General features: G+C 36.9%; 4 protein-coding genes across 8 annotated transcripts; 3 read left to right on the forward strand and 1 right to left on the reverse strand.

Moving 5' to 3' along the window:
- The first annotated feature begins 364 nt into the window (after positions 1 to 364).
- Positions 365 to 4,461, forward strand: LOC141815355 (uncharacterized). Of its 4 annotated transcripts, XM_074703301.1 has the most exons (6): positions 365 to 669; positions 840 to 962; positions 1,303 to 1,425; positions 2,883 to 3,035; positions 3,118 to 3,162; positions 4,116 to 4,461. In XM_074703301.1, exons 4-6 carry the CDS (start codon positions 2,916 to 2,918, stop codon positions 4,215 to 4,217), a joined length of 267 nt encoding a protein of 88 aa, XP_074559402.1. In that variant the 5' UTR covers positions 365 to 669; positions 840 to 962; positions 1,303 to 1,425; positions 2,883 to 2,915; the 3' UTR covers positions 4,218 to 4,461. The 4 variants fall into 4 exon arrangements, with proteins under 4 accessions (XP_074559402.1, XP_074559399.1, XP_074559400.1 ...); XM_074703298.1 differs by having other exon boundaries at positions 2,883 to 3,162; XM_074703299.1 differs by lacking the exon at positions 1,303 to 1,425 and having other exon boundaries at positions 2,883 to 3,162.
- A 622-nt stretch (positions 4,462 to 5,083) lies between these two features.
- On the forward strand, positions 5,084 to 16,213 carry LOC141815049 (uncharacterized). The gene is made up of 6 exons (XM_074703013.1): positions 5,084 to 5,621; positions 9,822 to 9,981; positions 10,200 to 10,376; positions 10,468 to 10,551; positions 13,749 to 13,830; positions 15,637 to 16,213. Exons 1-6 carry the CDS (start codon positions 5,242 to 5,244, stop codon positions 16,065 to 16,067), a joined length of 1,314 nt encoding a protein of 437 aa, XP_074559114.1. The 5' UTR covers positions 5,084 to 5,241; the 3' UTR covers positions 16,068 to 16,213.
- A 1,090-nt stretch (positions 16,214 to 17,303) lies between these two features.
- On the forward strand, positions 17,304 to 20,324 carry LOC141815466 (protein RTE1-HOMOLOG-like). Of its 2 annotated transcripts, none has more exons than XM_074703409.1 (3): positions 17,304 to 17,400; positions 17,662 to 17,944; positions 19,759 to 20,324. In XM_074703409.1, exons 2-3 carry the CDS (start codon positions 17,675 to 17,677, stop codon positions 20,137 to 20,139), a joined length of 651 nt encoding a protein of 216 aa, XP_074559510.1. In that variant the 5' UTR covers positions 17,304 to 17,400; positions 17,662 to 17,674; the 3' UTR covers positions 20,140 to 20,324. The 2 variants fall into 2 exon arrangements, with proteins under 2 accessions (XP_074559510.1, XP_074559512.1); XM_074703411.1 differs by lacking the exon at positions 17,304 to 17,400 and adding an exon at positions 17,433 to 17,518.
- Positions 20,325 to 20,514: 190 nt separating this feature from the next.
- On the reverse strand, positions 20,515 to 24,251 carry LOC141815327 (putative pyridoxal 5'-phosphate synthase subunit PDX2). Its single transcript, XM_074703265.1, has 7 exons — positions 24,068 to 24,251; positions 23,847 to 23,974; positions 22,301 to 22,388; positions 22,151 to 22,224; positions 21,858 to 22,049; positions 20,884 to 20,978; positions 20,515 to 20,805 (listed from the first exon to the last, which is right to left on the reverse strand). Exons 1-7 carry the CDS (start codon positions 24,117 to 24,119, stop codon positions 20,685 to 20,687), a joined length of 750 nt encoding a protein of 249 aa, XP_074559366.1. The 5' UTR covers positions 24,120 to 24,251; the 3' UTR covers positions 20,515 to 20,684.
- Positions 24,252 to 25,256: the final 1,005 nt, after the last annotated feature.

Raw genomic sequence — 25,256 nt, forward strand, 5'->3', positions numbered from 1 at the left:
AGAGAAAAGGAAACGAGCCAGTTAAAATGAAGGAAAATCTTCATTTCTACTGTTCGTTTGAATTCATTCATAAGAAAAATAATCAAAAATAGAAATTTTATTTGAACTTTCTAAAAACTACGATTACCTTTCTTCATTTAGCCAGTACGACTGCCATATCGAAACTGTAACACTTGCCTCAAATGGAAATTATCAGCTTGTGAGATTTAAATACGTAGATTTTCATTAATTCAGCCTCAACAATTTAATAATATTCATCCTAATTAATAAATAAATTTAATAATTAATACGGCGACTCTGACGTGGCCAAATCGCGATTTCGGGATCTCTCACGCGTAAGGCGTAACCAAACAGAAATCCCCGCCCTAACTCTCCTCTCCCTCCGCTTGCCCTCTGCTCTGCGTCGGCGACTCTCCCTCTCGTCACCTCTCCCCGTCGCCGCCTCTCCCGCTCAGCGTCGCCACCGTCGCCTCAGCGTCGCCACCGTCGCCACCTCTCCCGCTCAGCGTCGCCACGACGCCGTCACCTCTCCTCGTCCTAAGAGAGATCGTCAGTCGCTTCACTGTCCCGATCGCCGCCGTCGCCTTCAATCTGGGTTTTTAGGGTTTGGTAACCCTAAAACCCCCAAAATTGCCTCTCTATCCCAAAATTGCGGCCGCCGGAAACTCTGTATGTGCTAATAACAATATAGGTGTTGGCTTTCATCATCTAATTCTAAAATTATTAGCTGATACCTATATTGAATTTTGACCATGATTGTTTCTTACCTCTGTGTATACTCATGTGAAGATAAATTTTTCCAACAACTTCATACAATCACATTTCTTGTTTATTTGCAGCAAGTTCAGAATTTTGGAGAGCCTTTCTTCTTAGTTATTCGATCGGCGAGGTGGTTGTCCTCCTCCCCGGAACCGACGCGGTGGTGCTTCACAAGCGAGTAGGCATCCCTCCTTCTCCGCGGGGTAACTTGTGCCTGCTTTTGCTTAGTTACATCTTCCTGCAATTTTTTTTTAATGTAAATGGTCGTGGTTTCTTTTATTTGATTGTATATTGCTGAACTCAATTTTGTGCTTGCTTGTTCTATATCTTTCTGTGATTTTATGTTAAGTGTTTTCATCCCCAAGTCGATATTGTTTAAACTATTTGTGTTCTCATTAGTAAACAGAATATTCAACCACACTCTTGTTGTAGTTATCTTCTTAAATTACAAAAGACATGGCATCCAGGCACTGAAAGAAAATAGGAGTTAACTTTAAAATGAGAACTCCAACTTGAGCTTACCATAATTGCTTCTTTATATAGGAAACTAAATTCTCAGGCCATATAATATTGGAGGGACAATATTAAACCTCACAACAGACTATTTCTGAAGATCTTGCAGGCTGCAGCTGCAGTCACCAGAGAATGAGCTCGTGTATAAAAAATGTAAGTATTTTTTTTGCTATTGAGAGTAAATCTGTTTCCCACTAAGAAATTAATAATTAAACCAAAAACATGAGGTCTAAGTAGTAGGCATCCCTCCCTCTCCCTCCAATTTCTTGCAAGTGGGTATCTTATGTGCTGATCTCAACTCATGTTACAGGATAACTTGTGGCTGCTTTTACTATTGTTAATCTTGTCTGTAATTTTTTATGTAAATGGTCGTGGTTTCTTTTATTTCATTGTATCTTAGGCGGGGGAGGGGAGATGTTAATTGCTAAACTCAGCTCCAGCCTATCACAGGTGGTGGAGCAATACTTGTGCTTGCTTGTTCTATATCTTCCTGCAATTTTATGTTAAGTGTTTTCATCCCAAATATTATTTAATATATTTGTGCTCTCATTTGTTAACACATTATCATCTCCCAATAATATTCACAAAAGATGTAATGATAGGAAATTTCGACCACACTCTTATTGGAATTGTCTTCTTGACATAGCATCCAGGTGCTGAAAAGAAAATAGGAGTTAACTTTAAAATGAAAACCCCAGCTTGAGTTTACCATGATTGCTTCTTTCCATAGGAAGCTAAATTCTTTGGCCATATAATCTTGGAGGGACAATATTAAGTCTTACAACAGACTATTTCTGAAGATCTCTCAGGCTGCAACTGCAGTCACCAGAGAATGAGCTTGTGTATAAAAATGTCTTAAGTATTTTTTTGCCATTGAGAGTAAATCTTTTTCCCACTAAGACAATAATCCTTTGAAGGAGCTCAATCATTTCTAAGAGAGGAAAAAAATATACTTTCATAATCTTTGCAATTCTTGGGATGAACACTTTTGGTCTAAAGCCCAAAACTTAGGAGCCTACCACTAATGTTGGAGCTAGGCTTCAACGAGTCATTGGCCTGAAGGAATTTGACCTAATACGCCGCTCTCATGAAAATGGGATGAGCATGAATCTTAACTCTCTGTCATATAAGGCTAAGATAATATAGCTTTGTATAGAGCTCCATGAAGGGATACAATTCATGTAGCTGGTCCCAAATACTTGCAACATACATAATTATGATGATGATGCTGACAACGACTACAATGATGATGACTCCTACATTTCCTATTTTTATTACTTCAGATTGTTTTTGTTTGCTATAAATGGATAGTCCTCTGATATGAGAGATAAAATTGCTGAGAGTACCACTTCCATTTGTGTAGATGATGTATTTGCCACGTGCAATTACTATCTGCTAAATTATTCTTTTTATTTGACTTCATAAAATGGGCCATTACATAGTGCAGATTTTTCGAATGTAAATAATAGATTCTGTTGCTGCATTGTCTTATTTTGCTTCCTAAAGAAGGCAGCTATTATATTCTTGTTGTCTGTATCATTGTAGGTTTATATTGGAATGACAGACAAGTTGTTCTTATTCATTTCTTATTTGTTTTGTTCTTTTTGTAGATTATATTTGATCACTCCATCTAATTCGTGATCATGGCAAGTGAAGAATCTAAAGATGTGCTGAAGGATATGGATTGGAAGACAGCAAGCAATGCTGCTAGTGATTCAAGTGGGCCAGTTACTAAAAAGCGACTTCCAAAGAAGATTAGACAGGTGCCTGACTACTATTTTCTTCCACGAAGGTCCTTACCTGCTACAGTCGCAATTTATGGTGCTTTTTGTGCTGCTGGAGTAGGAGCAGGAATGCTGCTTGAGGTTTGGATTAAGAAAAAGATTAAAGGTATTAATTGTGGTCCAGTAAAGATGCATGCTTTTATCATATAAACATTACAATTTCTATGTGCATTTAGATACAGTATGCGCATTTAGATACAGTTTCCAAACTGTGTTGACCATTCTTTTTGAACTGTTGGTTGTGGTTTAGTCTAAACTCTGGTCCACTTGTTGTAGAAAACTAAGAAAACAGAACACTAGTCAAGCACTGGGAAATTAGGAATATGGAAAAGTTCTATGAATTAGTTATGTTTTATTTTTTGCCCCATATTGTCATTCTATGGTTCCAGAAATCTCTGAGTGTTAAGCTCAGAGGTATCCATGAAATAAAGATTTTATTTATTTCACCTCATTGGCTGCACTCATCTGAAACCAATAAGTTCACCTCCTGGAGTGACTAAAATAACATTGCTTGTAGCAGGCTGAATTTAATAATCTATTCTATCTCTGTAGATTCATCCTCTGATCTAAATAATGCTTGATTGTCATATTAGGGAATGCCCTCTATCCGTAATTCTCTTCTTGAATTTTCTGCTCACATTTTGTCATTATAAATTTATAATGTATATTTATTATCATAACATTACAAAGTACACTTTTTTTGTATAGTTTTGTTTTTCTTTTCCATCTTTAATTTCCACTATGAAACATTGAATGATTGGGCATTTTTGTATAGTCTTTTGTTGTCCGTCTTTAATTTCCAGTGTATGCTCGGGCATTTGTAAACATTATGTTTTTATTTCAAATCCATTATTCTCTACTCTTGGAATCTTTAGACTAAAAGAGTTCAGCCAAGTATTTGGTCGTACTTGATTTGAAGTTGGACTGTTTAAGTTTAGGGATTTGTTGCCAAGGTCTTCGGTTGTAAACGTGCCTTCATAAAAAAAAAAAAACTAGTCAGAAATTCAGTACTATTTCTTTATTGTAGCATTATCTAACTCAGCTAATTCTCAATGGCAGAGGATAGTGGAGTCATTTGGGAATTTGACTGACACTGAGAGCCATTCATATGGATGCAGCAATTCAAGACACCTAGAATCGTCAGAGTTCCTCATTTCGTAGAATTGTTTGCAGTCTGCTTCTTGTTGGTTATTATCCATCTTTATTTGTAGGCACCCATTTTCCAGGAGTATTGCGTCTTCATCAAATGGAGGAGAAGTTGTAACCTTCGAATAAAAGGAATGACAATCCTCGTGAAGGTTGATCTTCTCTCTCCGTCTTGGTTGTGATATCGCAGCAAACATTGACTGCGAAATTTTATTTCAGAATTATTGCAGATGCAGCTATCCTTAGTTCCATTCTTTCACGAGCATGTTTCTTGTTTTTTGATTTTTTTGGTTTATTTGTTCCTCGTACCCAGATCGCATTCAGTTTTGTGATCAGCTTTTGTTTTAACAGAAGTATAAAATTTTAATAAAAAGACCATTAATTCACGTTTTAAGCCAGATTTCGTCATTTTCGTGTTATCCAAAAGCATTTTTATTTTTCCTTGCTGAAAAATTCTTTTAAAAAATGAATTTAGATTTATACAATAGTAATAGCATTCCTTTAAAAAAATTGTTATTAAGTTTTTAATTTTTTAAATTTATTTGATTGATTATTAAAATTAATAATATAAAATTATTTATTAATATATATATATATATATATATATATATATTTGTTAATTTATTTATTTAATTTAATAAATTATATGTATATTAAATGATGATTGAATATCAAACTTATTAACAAAATTATCCTACACAATTAAAAAAAGTTATTAAAACCATTAAGAGCAATCGCGCCTCGTTGGGTCAACGTGACTAGCTGAACTAACGCTGCAATTTCCTAAATTTCTCGGTCGCTATCTTGATTTGCTTTACGATTCGTGCCTGGTCATCCCATAAATTCCTACCCGCCACCAACCCAGGATTCCCTCTTTTGCCGTGGCATCGCCGGAGTCGGTAGATCGGCTCCCGAAGGTCGCCTCCTCATTTTGGAATTTCTAACCTCCTTTTCCCCCTTTATTTTTCTTGCTCCTCTGGTTTGGTATTTGATTCGCGAGCTCAAGGTAGAGTGAGGAACTTTCCGAGGTGGTTAAAAGATGGGGGATTTGTACTCTGGCCTCGTCGATTTGATGAGGAAGCCGGTGGTGGCGGAGACTCTTCTCGACATTCTTCTGTGTGCGGTCCCGATATGGATGGCGGTGATGATCGGGCTGGTCATCGGCTGGTCGTGGCGCCCGCGGTGGACAGGGTTGCTCTTCTTGGGATGCCGGAGCAAACTGCGGTTCCTCTGGACGGCGCCGCCTGGATTCGGCGCTCGCCGCCTCTGGATTGCCTTCACGGCACTTTCAGCTTTCTCCGTGTGCCGAAAGCTGTGGTCTTCGTGGAGCTTGAAGGGGAAGGGCGAGCTGTCCCAGGATAAACAGTTGGCGTCGGAGAAGAATATGATGGCAGTCGAAGCGGATGGAAGCAAGTCCAGGTGTTAGTTGATTCCTCATCTTTTTCATAGGGGTTTTCCTTTTTTTTTTGTTCAACCCCAAATGAATGCTGCAACTTCATGAATGGGAGGTGTAGAATTATGTGGGTTACGTAAATACTTTGTTAATGCTTGTAGTTTGAGGCAGTCCAATCCAACCAATGTTCTGCGTATTCTACCTTCGTATTGTGGTAAAAGGTGATACTGTACCTCAGGACCCCTCCGGTTCCTCTGGTACTGCCCCAAGCGATCTTGAAGGGAGGTGAATCATAGGAAATTTCATCTTGGTCCATTAGCCCGCTGCATGAGGGGGTTAGGCAACCAACAAGGCATTCCGCACCCGTTGGGAATGGACCCTTAGACCTTATTGTGGCAGTTCCCATGCAAGAACCATATGAGCCAAGTCATGGGGGCATGTATTCAACCTTAGTAGCCACTAAGGAAAGCAGTTTGAGTGCCCCCAGGGCGTAGCACAGTTAGTTCCCAAGAGGCAGACTTGTTTCCTTGGGCACAGGTTCAATTCGCGGGGTTGATAGTCGTGGAATGCCCTCCCTCCTGGGGGCTTGTTGCGTACTTGATTTACTTGTCTGCATTTCGCTGTGGGGCCGGCGATACTGGGCTGCTTAGGATGAGCGAAATCACCTTTTGCTTCCAAGGAAAGTGATTTGAGTGGGTCAGTGGTTCAATGTGCCACTGGAGAGAGATTTGGTTTGCAAGCGTATGATCCAGCAACCTTTAATGAGAAAATAAAGGATTGTTAAGTAATTGAAAAAAAAAACATTTATTTAGGCTGATGTCGCAACCTACCTAACTTTTTGTAGGCTTTGCGTTGTACGTACAAAGAATGCCTACTCCATCCTCGTCCAACCCAAGTGTTAAGTCTGAGGTGACCCATCGTATTTAATGTGTCTAATGTATGTACTCATGGTCGTAGGTCTCTTGCTTGTTGAAGTGGTCTTAGTTGATGCTCTTGGGAAAATAGTATTTTCTCTATAGGTCGAAAGGGAGAGTGAGAGAGTCCGGGGTCCCATTGACCATCTAGTTGCACATTTCCTCTGACCGAGTTCTCATGATCTGAGGCCATGGCTTGGCTCGAGCACTCCTTTAGCAACTCAAATGAAGTAACCCAAATAGATATCAAGATACTCAAGGATAAAAAAGATAAACTAATCAAAAGAAGGTGACTTTATGGTTTTGTTATGTAGTACATATTACTAGTTGAGTAGCAGGAATACCGTACAAGGGATATTTAATTCCTTTACTAATACTCACAACTTGGATGGAATTATGCTAAATATCTCAGTGGGATGGTGTGCCTACATATTTTTTCAAATAGTTCGCATATTTATATAGATAGGATGTTTTATCTTGTTATATTGAAATGAATTTTTTCTCTCTTTTACCCTCTATTTGATAAATTAAATTGGATAGAGGAGTTGGTGTAACAAGTAGAGTAAGACCATTGAAACCTCTTGTTAATGTAAGAAAAAGTGATTTTGTTTGTTTGAAGACAAAACTAACAAGATTGTTTTGCAAGTTCAATGGGCAGATAAGATCCATGTAGCATACTCAAACTAGTTGGTAGTTACATGGCTTGATGGTGATGACCCTTTAGACTTAGGAATGAAGATGTTTTCCAGCATCTGAACTAACTCATGTATGTTAATGGAACAGGATTATCAGAGAACTCAAAATTGCACTATACACCAGCATTTTAGAGGCAAACAAATGAAATTTGATTCAGATTCAGAAAGGTTTATGATAATTAAGGAAAGCTGCTATGGTAGATTTTGAATTTAGAGTTGACACAGTGGGAAGGGGTATAGGATTTAGGGTCGACATTAAATTTTTTGTTGTTTTGTTAGTTTTGTTGCTAGTTTAATATAGTGACCAATGTTAAGCTTGAACACTTTTTATGAACATTCTTTTACAGGAGTAGGATATTCATCATCTTGATTTGTTTTTTTTACCACATCAGACTATTAGAAGAATAATCTTTAATAATGTATGCTTTATGAAGAATTAAGATTGAGAATTGAATAAACCACATTTCATTGGATTGACCATTAAATATCATATGTTCTTCACTTAAGATTGATACTGACCTATGAAAAGTAGTCCTACACTAGATGGCAGATGCTGTTCTATTTGCATAAACATTTAAATGATAATTTTACTTTAGTGTATGCTTATAAAATTGTGACAAATGCGTCTATTCTGTTATACTGTTGTTTTCTATTTTAATTTTGTTTGAATGTTTATTCCAAATTTTTGTGTTTCAACTCTATAGTTGTATCTTGTTCAAACCGATGGCAATGATTATTTTAGTTTATCCAAAAATGATAAATTATTATCATGATTTAGTTCCTTAGTTCAGTAAGTTTTGAATTCAATTAGATAAAACTTTCCAGATATTAGTGTTGAAGGTGTATGTTACCATCAATCCTCCACCTCATAGTTGGCTAAGTGTGGGGGTCCATGTTGAAGTGGGATGAAGCTCATTCCAAAATAACATGACTAGCCACTTGGAAATTAGCATCCCAGAATATATTCACACTTAAGATGCCCACACATGATTACATGGGACTATGAAATGGAGAACCCTCTATATTGTTGGTTTATGGTTTTAAAAAAGTGGTTGTCTAGGGTCCAAATTGCATTTCCTAGGTGGAACCATATGGTGGCTACACATGACATATACTGCCAGGATATGGAGTTCAAAAAAAAAAAATCCCATTTGGTTCATTTATATCTGCTTTACATTGAATCAAATCCCGATTTGTAGCTTTTGTCTTGTAACATTTGCTTCACAGGCTTTAAACAATTTATATATTAATTAAATGCATGCTACTTAATTGTCACATTTTTTGTGCATATATATGCTAGTCATTTTATCAATGTGTTTTATACTTACTAATTCATCACCATTATTAGGTTTATTTTGACCATTTGAATTCAGCTACATGAATTTTGTCTCTCCATTAAACTCTATGCATTACTTTATCACTAATAATATTCAAATTAATTAAATAATTTTTATTACATTAATATTATATTGACCATATGAGCCCCTTTGTATACCCTCTTCTGCATATGGCTATATATTGTGGATTGACCACGTATTACCGCTATATGCTTTTTGAAATGCTGGTTGATCGTGAAGGAATACCCTACAGATCTCACAAAAGTTAAAACTCAAAGGTACAAGTTGATGCACTGACCCATATTGAAGCAATGCAGAACCAATTCCATCCGAAAGAATTAGCCGCCTAGGACAGGGTGACATCTTAAAATAAGCACTGGCTCTAGCACGTGGAGATATGAGGTGATAATGCACTCTTTGCATTGATCTATGTGAAGCACCCCAATAAGCACTCTTTGCACTAATACTATAACGAGAGGGGTGAATCCCTATGCAACCCAACAACAACAACAACCAACCCAAAATGACTAAATTTGTTTATTTGGGATACTTAATTCACATAATTGCTAAGACACTTACCCACACTTTTCGATGTGAGACTATGGACTCAGAGCCCCATTGCTTCAAGATTCCCCTTCACTTCAACCTGAGGTACATCAAGATTCTTGTACCATTTTTAAGAGGAACACTCTCCAGAGGTGCAACCAAATGCTATACTATCTTGAAGGAGCAGTTCAAATCCTAACCCAAATGATTTGCCACTTTGGAAGGCAGCACCTTTCACATAGGCTTGTAGAAGATCATTGTGCTCCCTATCGTCTGGGGGACTATAGGATGGAGAACTCATGCTCCAACACACCACTCATGTCCATCTCATGGTGAGAGCTCACTTTGATAATACTGAAGTGGTTAGGGCTTAAATTATTCTAAATTGAATAGCCATTTGGGAGGCAATCACTCTCCAAACATATGTCTCAGTAGATTTCTGCTCTCCCCATGCAAGACGATGGCGAAGAACAATCAGGCTTCAACATAACTTATGACCATGGAATACCCTAGCTTCATTAAATGACGTCAATCAGAACATAAATCTGGAGATGGTGATCATCTTTCCATAATATCATTAAATAATTTATGAACCTGACCTACCACATCACTTTTTATTTATCATCTTTTGCTTATTGGTTAACATATTCTGCTTTGCAGTCTTTTTAACAAAAAACATAATATGTTTTTAAGTGGAAAAAGTTCTTAACACATTAATTTCTGTTCATTTCCAGCTTTGGCCTATCTTTGAGTGAGCATGACATTGTGGCAGAGAAAGATCTAGAACATCTGTTGCATCTTCTGGATGGTGATGTTGGAGATTCATGTTGGAATAAACAAATGGAGCGCACTACACCAAACATGGTCTACCAAGCATGGTGTCATGAACCTGAGGTACAATGTAGCATCATAGAAAGTCTTGCTTCATGACTTGGATTAATGCCTGACTATATATGGCACCAGCCACCAAACCTAGTGTATAACAGTGGCTTCTTCTATTTCCTCTTCATTTGGTTGTCATGTTTAGCTTGTTATCAGATTTTACACTCATTGAATGCCAGTATCATTTTTGTAGAAATTAGTCATCGATTCTAGCTTTTTAACATCCTCAGGTTGGCCCTATCATTTACCGTAGCAGAACTATTTTCGAAGATGCATCTCCTGAAGTGGTCAGAGATTTCTTTTGGGATGATGATTTCCGATTTAAATGGGATCCCATGTTTGCATATTCTACTGTACTGGAGGAATTCCATCAGAGTGGGACAATGATCACTCACTGGATCAAAAAGGTAAGAAGCTATATTATAGTCTTATAGTTACAGTTCTTATTCTACTAATAGCTGAACATAAATAATATAGGAGCATTTTTGTTGTTTACAGTTCCCATTCTTCTGCAGTGACCGAGAATATATAATTGGTCGGCGGATATGGGAATCTGGAAAGGATTATTACTGTGTGACGAAGGTAGTATGTCCTTTCTAAAATTGATCATGAACATCTCTTTTTCAATGTTTTATGTTGTAGATCAATGCAAGTGCCTTATCGAACCATAGTTTCTTTGGGACAAATACTAGTGAATCAATGGAACGCTCTACTTATCATTGTTAAATCATTTTCAAAATGAATGACTTGAGAAATACCTTAACTTGGCTTGCCAATTTATCTTTAGGCTATCATTTACTTGGATATTACCTTGTTTATTTTTCTTGGGTATACTATCTGCCCCAAGGACAGCATATTACTTATGATGCAAATATTCCCTTCTGCTTTCATGATCTCTTTATCTCCATGAACAAGTATTCTCATTGGTTTTAGCAAAACTTAGTTTGTTTTGGGCTGAGTTATATTTTAGGACAAGAAGATTATTTACAAGCTTAGAATCAGAGAACTTAATCTTCTTGTTCTAAAATATTTCTTAAGACGAATTATTAACTATCTACAATTAAACAAGTTATTATATGCTCCTTTGATATAGAAGATTGTAAGTTTATCTATCACTTTGACAAATTTCAATAACACAATACGAGCTAAAAAAGCATGACTAACAAAAATTTAATCACAATGACAAGTGCTACCAGTTCCCTTTTTTATAAAACAAACCTCCCTTCTTTATTAAATTTTCAATAAAGCAATGATTTGTTTAGCTTTTTACAAAAAAAATCTTTTTCTAAATTTTTGTTAGAACACACTTAATTTAGATTAAATAATTAAATTTTCCCCACAAATTATGGTAGGGCATGTGCCCAAATGTTGATCCGCCCTTGATTGTGGTTGCCTCTTCATTGGGGAGGATAGGTGGGGCATGCAATGGAGGCAATAGGTGGGGTGTGGAGGCAATATATTAACTCTCATGGAACCAGATCAAGTGTCAAGCTGCGAGACAGTGGGGTGGCCAATAGGATGAAGCTTGTTAATTGTTAGAGATGTTGAAAGGAGTTGTTGTCATCAGGGTTAGTTACTAAGAAGGTCACCAAGAGGGTTAGCGTGGGAGAAGTTGTAAGTTAAAAGGGACCTATGTTGCTTAATGGGAGAATTAGATTGCATGGGTGGCACCAAGCATCAATAGAACAAAAATATTGAACTAAACAAGAATTCATCTCTGATACCACTTTATGTAGAAACAAAAATGTTGGAGGCAATCTGTGTAATCTCACATAGAGGTAAAGGAAAATTTTATTAAGCCAAAGAATGAATTACACTAGGATCCATTCACTTTTATAAACTAAAAATAATGGTCAATTCTCCTAAAGGAGGCTAACTTGCCCACTAAAATATTTTTAAAAAAAAAACTTAAAACAACTGTTAAAAATTTGAAAATAGAAGGCTGAAATTGGTTTTTTTTTTTTTTTTTTTTTTTTTTGCAAATTTGCTTACGCCCACATTTGAGTGAAAAAGAAGTTTGCATCCAAAAGACTATCTCCCTGTAACCTTTAATAAATTGTCTTTATAGCCAAATAAAGGGTAGTTGTGTCTTTTGCATAAGTTTATAAACTTTGTCCTTCTAAACTTTAAAATAGTTTTCCTTCTTCCAAGTAAACAAGGAAATTGAATCATTGAATCCTGTTACGGGTTTGGATATGTAAAGCTTCTATGGGAAAATATGGAAGGGCAAACGACCTACTTGTGATATTCCTTATGTAGAGGGGACTAGAGATTACATAAGGAATAATTCTCCATAGTAGCAGATCCAGAATTCCTTTTTGATCTCCAATCTCATCATTTCCTCTTTAAGATCATGTGAGTTTGTTCCTCTACCTAGTTGCGTGCTACTGAGCTACTGCTCTTGTGATTATCCCTGCCGATGCCCCTCATCCTTTCCCTGTTGCATGTCACTGCTCTTGTGACTCTCCTTTCCCATCCCCACTCTCATTGTCTGTTGTATTCCTGTCATCCGTATGAGCACCAATTTCCAGAGTCATGAGTCCCCGGCACACAATGCCTGCAACAACACCCACTGCTATTGCCTCCCTCTGTCTTCAGCAACCAGTCTGGCCCCTTTGTCCTGTGGTGTCTCTTGTGGCAGCTAAGAGTAGCCACTGCTTCTCATTTTTGCTGGTGTGACAACCATGTCTCGTGACTCCATGATAAGGGAAGACGTTGCCCTTGAGCATGGACTTGCTTGCATCCCTATCGAAGCAATCTCCATCAAATCAGTAATCCTTGGCCCGAAAAATTGGTAGTGTGGCTTCCTTTGGCAATTCTTATGGCTGTTAGACTGATATCTGTGCCCTTCCAGCTGTGCTTCGTGGTGCATATCTGGATCTGGATTTGTTCCAGATATCTCTGTTAGCAGATTGTTGTCCTTATAGTTGGTCCATCCTAGAATCAACAGTACAGGTTCCTCTCTTCCTTTTTTGGGCTTGATTCCAAATAGGGCCTCTCTACCACTGTAATTTCAGCAAGTGATGTGTTTACATTCTTGAAATGTCTGATTCTCAAGGAGACTGACGAAGAGATCAAGGAGGATGTTTTGGTGGACAAGACAGGCTCAAATCCTATTCTCCTAATATGCATATAGCTCAATGAGATACTTCCGTGGACAAGACAGGCTCAAATCCTATTCTCCTACTATGCATATAGCTCAATGAGATACTTCCTCACTAGCTCAGTTTAGCACCATGGTTGTTCTAGCAGAGGAATACTCAAGGCTCCTTTGGCTCAATATTAGTGCTTCATCTCAGTTGATCACCTCATATGCCCATGGAGATATTTCTGCTGTTTGTCTATTCTGTGCCTCTGGGTTGTCTCCATGAATCCTAAACTCAGATCTCCTTGAACATATCTATGCTAATATATTCTCTTTCTTAGCTCTCACACAACGTTGATACTGTATGGCACTGGTGAAATGACTGACCAAGAAAAGGCACTACATTAGTTCTTCTTGTAGGTGAATGCCTATGTATTTGCTAGCATGGGCATCCCTCCTAGAGGCTCTGTCTGTGCTATCAATTACAATTATTCTATTGTAGGTGACTCTTGACATATTGTCTACTATATCCATGTTTATATAAGGCTCTTGCCAAGTGCTTAGGCATGTTTTGCTTTCAGTTATAACATTGATTTTGCAAGAAATGCATTTCCTTTGAAGTGAATTATCATTTTAATTTGTGGCACTAGAGCTAAAAATGGTATATATCTGATGGATTCTAAAACATCTGCAGGGAGTCCCATACCCATCTTTACCTAAGAACATAAAGCCACGACGTGTTGAATTGTATTTCTCTAGTTGGCGCATCAGGGCTGGTATTTTTTCCTTTCTCATCTTTATTAGGTTACAGTCTCTTTATTTGACATCTCTGCCTTTTAATAATGTTGCAATCCTATCAAATATATCGAGTCCATTTCATTACACTGTTTTTTTTTTCCTTCTGGAGTACTAAGTCATGGTGAGTTGCATTATTCACAAGTGTTGATTCGTCACAGTGTGTGTGATGTGCCATGTCCATGATCAAATGAAATATATATTTGAAATTTATAGTTTTGTTTCAATCAATATGTATATTTCTAACATTATTATTCATATTACAATAAAATTATTAATATGAAATATAAATAAAATTATTCATATTGTAAATATATGAAAAATACAATATAATTTTTTTTATTCCATATTTATACAACAGGTAACAACTTCTATAAAATGAATTATAATTATAAGACGAATAATAATAACAACAATTAAAAGAAATTTCCTACTTAGGAGTCAATGGAAATCTTATATTTTTAAAAACTTTCTCAAAGGATATGGCACAAAAATAATTATTTTATAGTAATTGTCAATTGTTAAAATGTCTAATTGAATACAAATATATTCTAATTAAGAATGTTGGGATGAAAGATATAGGAATACTAAGTAGATATTGGATCAGATCATAGGATTGTAACTCAATTCAGATCATACTTGGAATTTAAATCTTTTAGGTCATTTTTATCCTGAAGTACATATTGCATTTTCGCCTCCATGACATTCAACATGAAAATACATACCAAAGGTAGACTTTGCACTGATAAAAAGACTGAGTTTTCAAAACAAACAAAAGTAGTCAGCAATATAGGAAATGCGAAATTTGTAGGGGTCACTATCAGCATGCTAAAGTGTTAGCTACGGAGAAGTCTTTTAAAAGTGGGCTAAGTTCAAACTTAATACTTTTGATAAAGCTGCTACCCCCTAGCGTAAAAACACCATCAATTTAGCCCCAACTTTATACGTGTGATTAATTATTATAAAATGCATAGATATTGAGAGCCATCAAGGGTAATATTGGAGGCTAGAAGCTCTATCTCTCACAACATGGTTGCATTTGCTAAACCAAACATGATTCTTATGCCACAAAAAGTATATTTTTAAGAATCTAGTATATGGGGAGCTTTTCATCAAGAATCTAACATCACACATAGTTGAAGCTTCTGGAAAAAATTTGTACTATTCCTCTTCTACGCAAACACTAAAAATATTTATGGCTCATGAAAGCCTCACATAGGCCACTTAATTCTTGAAAAATCTTCACCCTAATAGAAGATTTGTTGGGAAATAATTTGAGTGTCTTTCTAGTTCAGTATTGAATAGGAAATAAAAGAACGTGCTTTAGTTATTTGGTATGCTAATCAACTTGTATTTCTCGAAGATTGTATGTTTTGGCAAATCATCTGTGATGCATTTTTAACTTAGCTGTTGGATGGTTATATTTTGAACAAATGCACCACAAACTCAGCCAAAATGTTGAAGCACCTCTTAACTTCATACTGTAAATTTCACTCGAGGTTAATCAATTGAATTCTCTTTCTTCTAGTTATCTTTTCCTGTCTGAGAGTTCCTTATGGAAAATTTTCTATTTTTATCTTTTATATTTTCAAAAATGTGACTTGAAAAGAGCAATAAAGCAATATTTGGCATTTATGGTTTGACACTTGAATTTATTAGAGTGAATGGTTTTATAACTATTGATTTTTTCAGTGAGTTTGCTTTATTTTCTACAATTACAAATTGAAAAAAAGAAATTGTCACAAACAATACTTATATATTTTCTATTTTTTGTTCTTCTTAAACAGTTGAATCCCGCAAACAAGACGGTCAGCTATCAGCCTGTGAGGTAACTCTCGTCCACTATGAGGATATGGGCATCCCAAAGGATGTAGCCAAGGTTGGAGTTCGTCATGGGATGTGGGGAGCAGTCAAGAAGTTGCAATCTGGAATGCGAGCATATCAAGCAATGAGGAGAACAGGGACGTCTCTATCTAAATTTGCACTTGCGGCACAAATCACAACGAAGGTGCCAAACGATGGAACCGTCACTCCCATTGGCACGAAGATTCTGGACTCTTCAGAAGTAGCCAAGGCTAGTGAGGGTGCTACGGGTCATCGTGGTATTGATTGGAAATTGGTGGTTATTGGTGGAGTTGCTGTCGTCTGTGGGCTTCAAGCTGGTCTGGTCGGAAAGGCACTGTTATTTGGTGCTGCAAGGAGGCTTGCTAGGAAGTGAATCTCTCTTCAGCGAAGGTCTGCCTTGTTTTAATGTTGTGGCTTTTAGAACCACGGTGGGATAAATTTTTTGAAGAGTACTGTCTATACAGAATCATATTTAAGTTTTCATCATAACCAGTCATCGATCCTTCCATGGTTTCCTCATTTATCCATCTTGATTTGAAGTGCTTGCATATGGAAAATTGAGTTCCATAACATGGAATGGTGTGGTTAATTATGATGAAAAGTTCATATTATTCTATATAAATGATCCTCTCTATACAGAATTATCTGTCGACCATGCAATATTTCGTAAAATTATTATGTGCATACATTGTAGCACAAGCCTTCAACAACAGGATGGCCACTTCAGCTGTTGCTATAACGATAGTTTCCTTTCACATTGATTTTAAGAAAGTGATCTATGAGGCTGCCTAATATTATTTAGAGAAATGATATACAGCATGAAAAAATACAGTATGAAATCAATATAACACATTCAACTGTATGACTGTGGATACAACCATACAGTTGAGTGTGTCATATTGATTTTATATTGCATATCATTGCTCTATTATTTAATTTTATGTTATTTTTTGATATTGTGTGTATGTTATCCATAGAGTTGTGTACATTCATCTAACCCTCGATTAATATTTTTTTTTGTCTTAGGCAAAAATTTTCTTCCAATACATTCACCAACACTCGATTAATCATGTGAATGTTTCCAAATCTAGTGAATATCAAACTCTTATAATTTGATTAATTTTGGAGATAATCAATTTGATCTCATAAAAAAATTTTCATTTGTCATATAAATTGAAATACATAGATGAGTTTTAATGGATAATTTAATATTATAAATTTTTTAAACTTTTTAATGTAATATGTTCGAAATGAAATTTGAATCCGTAAACAAAATCTCATGCTGAACAAGTTGCAGAAATACCTCATTGAAACCATTTTTCATGTTATTGTTTTTTTAAAAAACAATTAAACTATGTATTTAGAAATATAAAAATATTTTCTTACAAAGGAATTCAATAATGTATTATTAATTATATGCAAGTTATTTTATTTTGGTCTGAATTTTAACCATTGAAGTATATCATATAATTCAAAATATAATTTTACAACGTCAGAACGAAGGGGTTTTAATGAAAATAAAAAAACTACGGGTTAAATATGCAAATATGAAACAACAAGGGCTTTTAAAAAAAATGGCCGTCTCCTCCCCCTTCCCCCTATGAACTTTTCTGGCGTCGACTGGTTATCATCTGATCCAGTCGCATCGAAGGGCAGGCGTCGCTCTTAGGTCAGCAGCGCCAGCGCCGGAAGGCGGTTGCTTACAGGTTCTTCCTCTTCTTCTCATTGTTCCGCGATTCGGACTGACCTTTGAAATCCATGATGGATTTGGGGAACTAGGTCTTCATGCCTATACGGACTTCCAGCCGGCGGTTCCGCTTTTCCGTATAGATCTTATCGATCAAATTTCAACCTTGATTCTTTTTAAGTTTGTTTTGCTTTTGTGCTACAACACCCTCACTTTGAAATTTAGATTTGTTTTTATGCCTCATGGTTCATCATCAGTTTATCAATGCTTGGTTTCTCAGAATTTAGATCATAATGGATTCCGGAGCAGCCTTCGAGGACGAGCGGATGCTGAGCGATAACTCTTGGAAACTGGGGGAAATTGATCCAAAACGAGCTCGCTTTCCTTGTTGTATAGTTTGGACTCCTCTTCCTCTGATCTCTTGGTTTATTCCCTTCATTGGTCATATCGGCATCTGTAGAGAGGATGGGGTGATCCTGGACTTCGCTGGACCCAACTTTGTTAGCGTCGACAACTTTGCTTTTGGGGCAGTGGCACGCTACATACCAGTTCACAGAGATGAGGTGTGTGCTCATTCCATGCTTTCAAATTTTAATGCATTGCAGTTTTGCCACAAAAAACAGAGAACATGAATACTTGTTGTTAACTGAGTGCGCTCTAATGCATAAGATGGGGGATATTTCTCTCCTCAGCATCAGGTGTTTGCTTTAATTACAGCTCATCTAGCTTTCTTCATTCCTTGAACAAGATTTCTTTAAGAAAAATCCAAATTAAACATTCTGGCACCGAATGCTCCTACCAATGCCTGGCTTACTCCTGTAAATGGATGAAGTGTTTACATGAATTGTTATGAAACAATCTCATTGTTTTGCCTGGGGATGACAATTACTTGAAAACCTAACCGATATCCAAATAAATGGAAAAAAATACTCGTAATTTAATGAAAGTCCAGTAAGTTGAACATGATATCTTGGTTGAAAAGAACCTGCCAGTTTCATAATGACTAATAGCATATAGCTCTCTTCAAGCTGTTGCAACCCCTTACATTTTTCTTCATCAAACAAACTCTCCAAATTAATGGTTTTGTAAATAGCTCATTAATTTGCATAGGCAAATTTTGTTTTGCTATATGTTGTTATGAACTTCATATTTGCTGAAGTGAAGTTTTATTTTGATTGTTCAACTTGATTGCTTCTTCTTCTAGGTGAAAAGAGAACCTGATTGCATCATGAAAACATAACATGTACCAGATTTGTAGTTTGGTGGTCAATTGAATTGCAGTTGAGCTCAATCCATTTAATCAATTTCATGATTCAGTTTATACAGCATTCAATGCAAACTTAGAAAAGAGGTTAGTGGCTTGAAAAATGTCAAGCTTATTATCTGGAAGGGGAAACACACAAGTTAAGCTCCTACATACATAAGGATTTACTCCTTCGGTTTGGTCATCCATAAAAAAGAAAATTTCTCCAATAACTACATTCTTAACAAAAATAGCAAGAGATATTGCAAGGTTGTGTTGTTTGGTATGGAGAGTTTAAATTAACCTACAAGCTATTGGTTTGCACAGAATTTTAGATTCACTGGCACTCAAGGTTATATTTGTAGATCATAGATCATTTAGATTAAATAACTCTCACAAAGAAGCTTCTGAGTACTAGTAGGTGCCAGTGCTGTGTTATGGAAAGGATGTTTTCATACAAAAGACATGTCACGCTTCAAAAGATTTCTAATGATACAATGTGGTCTAGAGTACCACACTCCCAATAGTTCACATTTTCATAATTGTTCTCAACATATGTTACAGATTCTTCTTGGATGCTGGACTTTATTCTCAGAAAATTCAACACCCTTAAGATAAATTATTCTCAAGCTGTTTACAATATTGGCATGAATGATGTGCTTCCCTCAGAAGCTTTTTGTTGAACTGCAATTGCTTTGGTACCAGTTCTCTAATGCATCCTATGCATCTTTTTTAGTTTTATTCTGGAACAATTGAAGGAGCAAATCATCATACATCTGGCCGTGATGAATTATTACTTTCCATTTACCTTGATTAGTACTGAATATCAGCTAGGGTACTTAAATTTAGCAAATCACAACTGACATGAAAGATGGAAATTCAACATACAAGGTGTGAACCAAGGAGCAAATTAAACCCTAAATGATTATACATTCTATTCAACCGTGACACCACGTTTACATGAATCTGATGAATTACGTGAAGTACTGGCATACCATTATCTGATGAGTCTGTCCTCTATGACCACACCTGCTAGTATCTGTATTAACCACTGAACATGCTGGTGTACTATGCCTTCTGAATATTTTAACCATCCTAGTAAAACTGATTGACTATGTATGTCTGACCTGGCAGTGTAAGAAGCTGACAGAGCCAGGTGGAGGAATGACTTGGGATGATGCACTCCGAAAAAGCACACAGGAGTTTCAGCACAGATCCTACAGCTTGTTTACCTGCAATTGCCACTCTTTTGTTGCAAACAATCTAAACAGATTGATGTACTGCGGCCACGAAGGATGGAATGTGGTAAACATAGCAGCTTTCATTTTCCTGAAGGGCACTTGGGTGAGGAGAGCATCCCTATTGCAAACCTACATACCTTTCCTAGTAGTCTTTGGCATTGGGGTGTTCCTGGGCACCACAAAGTTCTTGTTGGGTGTTTTCGCTTTCGCAGTTGCACTTATCGGTTGGTTCCTCATTGGGACATATTGCTTCAAGAATCTTATCCAGTTGTAAGCTCATAGTATTTTTGAACTGAATAGTTTAGGTTCATATTGTATGTGTTGGATCACTTGTCTTTCAAGTGTTTGAATTTATATATATATTTTTTTGACATGAATAGTTAAATGAGTTGTGTGATCCTGTCTTGAGCTAAATTAATCTTGTCATCCCAGGTTAAAGATGACATTATTGGTTGTTAATTGGCCAACTTATGTTTTCCCCTTTTTTCAGAATAAAAATCTAGTAATTTGACTGGTGTGAAAACAATTTAGCTCATAACTTCTTATCATCATAAAAGTCTGGAATTATATCCCGATATTCTTCATAAAAGTCTGGAAGACGTCTCGACAGACGATGCATCACCGATAGAAACTCCAAAACAACTGATTATTTTTCTCATTATGCATACAATGATTTTGTTACACTGCATGCTAATATATGTCATTACTTGAATGGTCTCAAAAGAACAAGACCTTCGAAATATGAAGGTATATAAATTACAAATATTTGTAAGTTGCTTGGGAATGACCTAGACATAGCCAATTAAGTTTTATGCAACATTATTCATATATAGGGAGGTCATATGGCTTCTTTTCTTGAAGGGCATCTGTCTCGGATGTGGAGGTGCATTGCAATATCTTGCCACCATTGTCTTTCTTCATTTTCAGGAAGAAGCTGTGCCTGATGAAGAACAGCATGCCTTTAACACAAACTGAAAATATACTGAATAACCCATAGTTCTCATCAAACGATGCTTACCATCGCGAGTCGGAAGTCAATTCGGGGTGAAAAGCAGTTGCAAGTAAGTTCCCTTGCCTAACTGCAACAATTACTCTATCACTTGAAGCCATCCCCTGAAGCACAATTGAATATAAGCTATTAGAGCAATACTTGTTATACAATTGTTAGTCACTGAGTTGGTTCCATCATTCATTTGTCTGTGTGATAAGATTTCATAAACTAAAGTTTCTCTGCTTAGAATTTAGTAAATATAACATAAACAATCTACACAAACTTTGATGACAAGCAAACAAGAAACTCAGTCAGCAGTTTGGCAAAGTTTTTGAGTTGTCTGATAAGGAATATAAACATTAGATTAAAACAAAGTAACTGCAATGAAAAAGAAACGAATGTATGTCAAATTAACAATTGGCCTGTGCTAACATAAATTCTGGACCTGATACATCAACAACAATTATAGCTATAACACAAATGTATAACCGAATTAAAGAGCAAAATAAAACACACACATATACATATGAACCTAGCTAGACACTTCTTATGCGAATTTAACCTCATAAAAATTTACTTGGAGAAGCGTTCGATTAAAAAAACTGTACAGAAAATGAAGCTAGGCAACATATAGAACAAAACAAAAGAGGAATGAGAAAGTCCAAAAGGATGCAATGAACTTAATCATATTTATGATCAGATCAAATTGACCTATTAAACAGAATAAGGAACTGAACCCCAAGTTGACCTTGTTTTCCCCGTTTTTGTAGATTTGATTTTTTTTTTAATTCCCTATATGGAGAGAGTGGTTCAAATAAATGCTGTCTGACCAATTTCCTTTGCAGGAAAATGAAGGCTTTAATGAAGTGTCCCTATTACAGTTTTTTCTGTGGTGTAAATACCACTAATCGTAGTGTAAATCAACCATGGACCAAAATATAAACTTCAAGAGTAGATGTTCTATGATAAACTAATTAAGAGGTAAGTTAATGAAGACAAACCTTCTGATCATTCTCAACAAGCATCAAATTCTTCCTAGTCTCTGGAGGAACAGGACAGTCTGCTAATACCTCTACTTCAGGCCCAACTTCTAAGATGGCTGGTGCACGTATAAAGACTCCACGGAAGCTACTAGGCCCCCCTTCTTCCTCTGCAAGTTTAGTCACTGAAAGTTGTATTTCAAAGCTTTGGACCTGCAACATAAATGGGTATGAATTGTATTTTGAAATTAAAAAGAGCCAAAGAGAATAATATTAAAAATTGACAATGACAAAGTGATAATTATGGTGAACACCTGACTGCCAAAAAAATTTCGATGAACCATGCAATCTAGTCCCCCAATAAACTCCTGTCCTCCCGATTTCTGACCTGAGTAGATGTTCAGCTAATTGCATTTAAATGATTGCATACTGCAATAGTATAATTTTGTAGTGTGCTGGCTCACCAATTGCGTTGTTTGCCAAGAATATGAGCCCTGCACAGGTTCCCCACACAGGCTTTCCAGTTTTTACGAATTCTCTTAAAGCAGGAAACTGGTGATTAAGAAAATATGATCCGTATAACTTTGCATTCAACTAAAATCAAAGGAAAGGCATATAAAAAATAATTTTTGAGAGCAGTAGGGAGACTCTAAGGCTGCAGACAATCCTCACAAAGCCAGACAGTCAAAAGAAGATTCTGTTTGATAGCCAAAAATAAAGGAATAGATGCAGTGATTTATTATGAATTTTGAATACAAAAGCATAAGTAAATGACCAACTTCTTCATAGTGGAATGCAAAGATGAAAGATCTACATTTGATTAAACAGATACATTTACAGAACTCATTCAAAGAAAGAAGTTGAGTATAAGCCATATTAGAAGGATGTAACATCTACAATAATTTTGGCATTGCTCAGCTCTACCAGTACAAAGAACAGTCATGTGAACCTGAATCTGAAGTTAGGAGAAAAGAGATATTCATTAAGCTGGCCACTTTACACTGACTATAAATTTACACTCAGAGTCAGAGTGTATCAATCCCCATCAAGCACACTTGCTTTCTCTCAAGTATATGTAGGAATATAGATGTGACGAAACTGAACTCGGAGTGCAGTGTATAAATTATAGCGTTGAGCTATGTTAATCAATTAACAAGCCTTCAAGCATAATAAGTTACACTGAGCAGTATTTTTGATGTACGGCAGATGCAAAACTCACACTTAAGAACTAATATTGGAGAGAGGAACGGAAAAGAAGTGAGTATCAATTACAGTCAGTTAATGGACAAGAAAAAAATATGCTAATTTTTTTCCTCATGAACTATCTCTCAGAGTTAGTGAGCTATGGTGGGACACTCAAACAAAACCAGATAGATATGTTGAAATATGACTTCCATTTCAGAATTTGGTTTGAAGCAATGTCACTTTTTTTCTCAGCTTCTCCAAGAACAAGCCCGAGAAAAGGAACCTGAAAACACTGCTGACTATTCTAACACTACCAGAGTTCTTAACAGTGAGTGGTATATGATGAAAGATTCATCATGTAGGATAATTGCAAATCTGCAATGAAGCTCAAACATCTAATACCAATCACTACTACTTCTACGTGAAGCTTCAACAATCACATTAGTGTAATTTTCTCAAAAAGGCAAAGGAAATGTGAGAACTAAGAACAAGCTAGAGATTTTCTTTCAACATATCCCTCTTCTCCATTCTGTTCTTGCTTAAGCCATATCCTCCTTCCCTCTTTAAGTGTTCTACACTAGGAACTTTGAATCTACAAATTTAAGAGACAAATTTGCTTTTCTACTTTTGAATCTTCTCTAGGCACTTTTTGACCTCGTTCTGATACCCCCTGTACATACGAAACAACGTTCTCCATCTCCAATTTGAGAACCTCCAGGAGACCCAAACAGCCAGTTGCAAAATCCAAACTTGTTCACAGTATATGCAAACACACCTACTTCTATGACAGCATATATAACAATCAAAATGAGGGAAAGGGCTAACAAGATTGTGGTAGTGGGCGAGCTTGGCCATGGTGGTGCTCTCGCCGCCAGGGATAATGAGGGCATCGACGGCCTCCAACTGCTCCGCTTTCCGAATCTCCACACCCTTCTCTCCTATCCTTCGCAGTGCTGCCAGCGCCAAACCAATCCGTAAGGATCAAAGAAAAGCGAAGAACCAAAAATAATAATAACAACCCCCCAAAAATGAGCAATCCGGAATACCCGTCAGGTGTTCGTTAAACGAGCCCTGTAGCGCAAGCACACCGACCGTCATAGTAACAACTCAAGAAGAAGAAAAAAGGATGCAGGGGAGGGAGCGGCAGCGGTGGCGGCGGCGACCGGAGAAAGATCGCTCTCAGAAGAATCTCAACGATGGAAAGTTGAATCGACACGGATTCCGCCGCCGATTTGCAGATGGTTTGTTTTCCTCCTCACATAATATAAGGTGGGCAATTTATTCCCTGGAGGTTTACAGAAACTTTACGTACTAAACTTTTGTTACAACAAAATCTACCTGGATATCTACTGGATGCTTTTATGGGACAAAGGACGAAAGTTGTAGCTAGATAACTGAGACTTGTCAGGAGTTGAAAAATACGCGACCCGATGATATGAGATATCTGTTCCAAGCCCCGGGATATGACCGAGTTGGTTACGACGTAGCAGACTTGTAGAAAAGGACAAGGATTCGAATCCTGACGAAATCAGGCAATACCCTGTTGCGTCGTGACCAACTATAGTTTTTCGATTTACCTCCTCACATATGGTCGTGGGGCCGCCGCTAAGGTGGTAGATTCCACCTTTATGCAGAAAAGAGACATCTGTTCCAACATAAATGATATTCTGTGCGACCCTGTGTGCGATTTGGTCGGAAACGCTGTGTGCCACTATCGGTCGCGTTCCGACCAAATTGCGTTGGATTCCGATCACAATCCGGCTGGAATCCGACGCCGATCGATGCGCCAGCGAGTGGCGCGTCGATCGGGCCCGGGCCGATGGCCGGCAGTGTCGGACAGCGAGGTGAGGGCGGCCGGAAGCGGCGGGGGTCGGGCGGGCGGATCATTGTGCATTCCCACATTTGGACAGTCAGATCTGGCTCCCGATCGCATGATGGACGGTGGATTGCGAGTCGTGCACGAGCGCGCACGAGGCAGTCGCGCAGAATATCAAAATCGTCTATTCCAATATAAATAGATGTACACATTAACATTATTAGATCTACACATTAAGTTTATTTTGATTTTATTTACCAAATATATATGTTTAAATCTTAAATCAGATATAAATATATAGAATAAAGTACTAATTAATCTGAACTGACTTGATTCAATTATATAAATTTGTAAATAATTTAAATTTTAATTATATAGAAATGTCACGTATTAACCATCCCTTTGTCAGTGTCACTAAT

Source organism: Curcuma longa, chromosome 21 (genome assembly GCF_044706935.1).
Source record: "Curcuma longa cultivar G26 ecotype Majalengka, Jawa Barat chromosome 21, ITB_CL_G26_1.1, whole genome shotgun sequence".
Lineage (NCBI taxonomy): Eukaryota > Viridiplantae > Streptophyta > Magnoliopsida > Zingiberales > Zingiberaceae > Curcuma > Curcuma longa.

Bases quoted from the DNA above. Each gene is read 5' to 3' on its own strand.
- LOC141815049 (XM_074703013.1), top strand. From the start codon at position 5,242: ATGGGGGATTTGTACTCTGGCCTCGTCGATTTGATGAGGAAGCCGGTG. The intron at 10,377-10,467 runs GTAAGAAGCTAT...TGTTGTTTACAG, and splicing joins TCACTCACTGGATCAAAAAG to TTCCCATTCTTCTGCAGTGA. The intron at 10,552-13,748 runs GTAGTATGTCCT...AAACATCTGCAG, and splicing joins ATTATTACTGTGTGACGAAG to GGAGTCCCATACCCATCTTT.
- LOC141815355 (XM_074703298.1), top strand. From the start codon at position 2,916: ATGGCAAGTGAAGAATCTAAAGATGTGCTGAAGGATATGGATTGGAAG. The intron at 3,163-4,115 runs GTATTAATTGTG...TCTCAATGGCAG, and splicing joins GATTAAGAAAAAGATTAAAG to AGGATAGTGGAGTCATTTGG.
- LOC141815327 (XM_074703265.1), bottom strand. From the start codon at position 24,119: ATGACGGTCGGTGTGCTTGCGCTACAGGGCTCGTTTAACGAACACCTG. The intron at 22,389-23,846 runs GTTAGCCCTTTC...CTTAATCACCAG, and splicing joins TCGCCCACTACCACAATCTT to TTTCCTGCTTTAAGAGAATT. The intron at 20,806-20,883 runs GTAAGCATCGTT...GTTCTTCATCAG, and splicing joins TTGACTTCCGACTCGCGATG to GCACAGCTTCTTCCTGAAAA.
- LOC141815466 (XM_074703409.1), top strand. From the start codon at position 17,675: ATGGATTCCGGAGCAGCCTTCGAGGACGAGCGGATGCTGAGCGATAAC. The intron at 17,945-19,758 runs GTGTGTGCTCAT...CTGACCTGGCAG, and splicing joins TACCAGTTCACAGAGATGAG to TGTAAGAAGCTGACAGAGCC.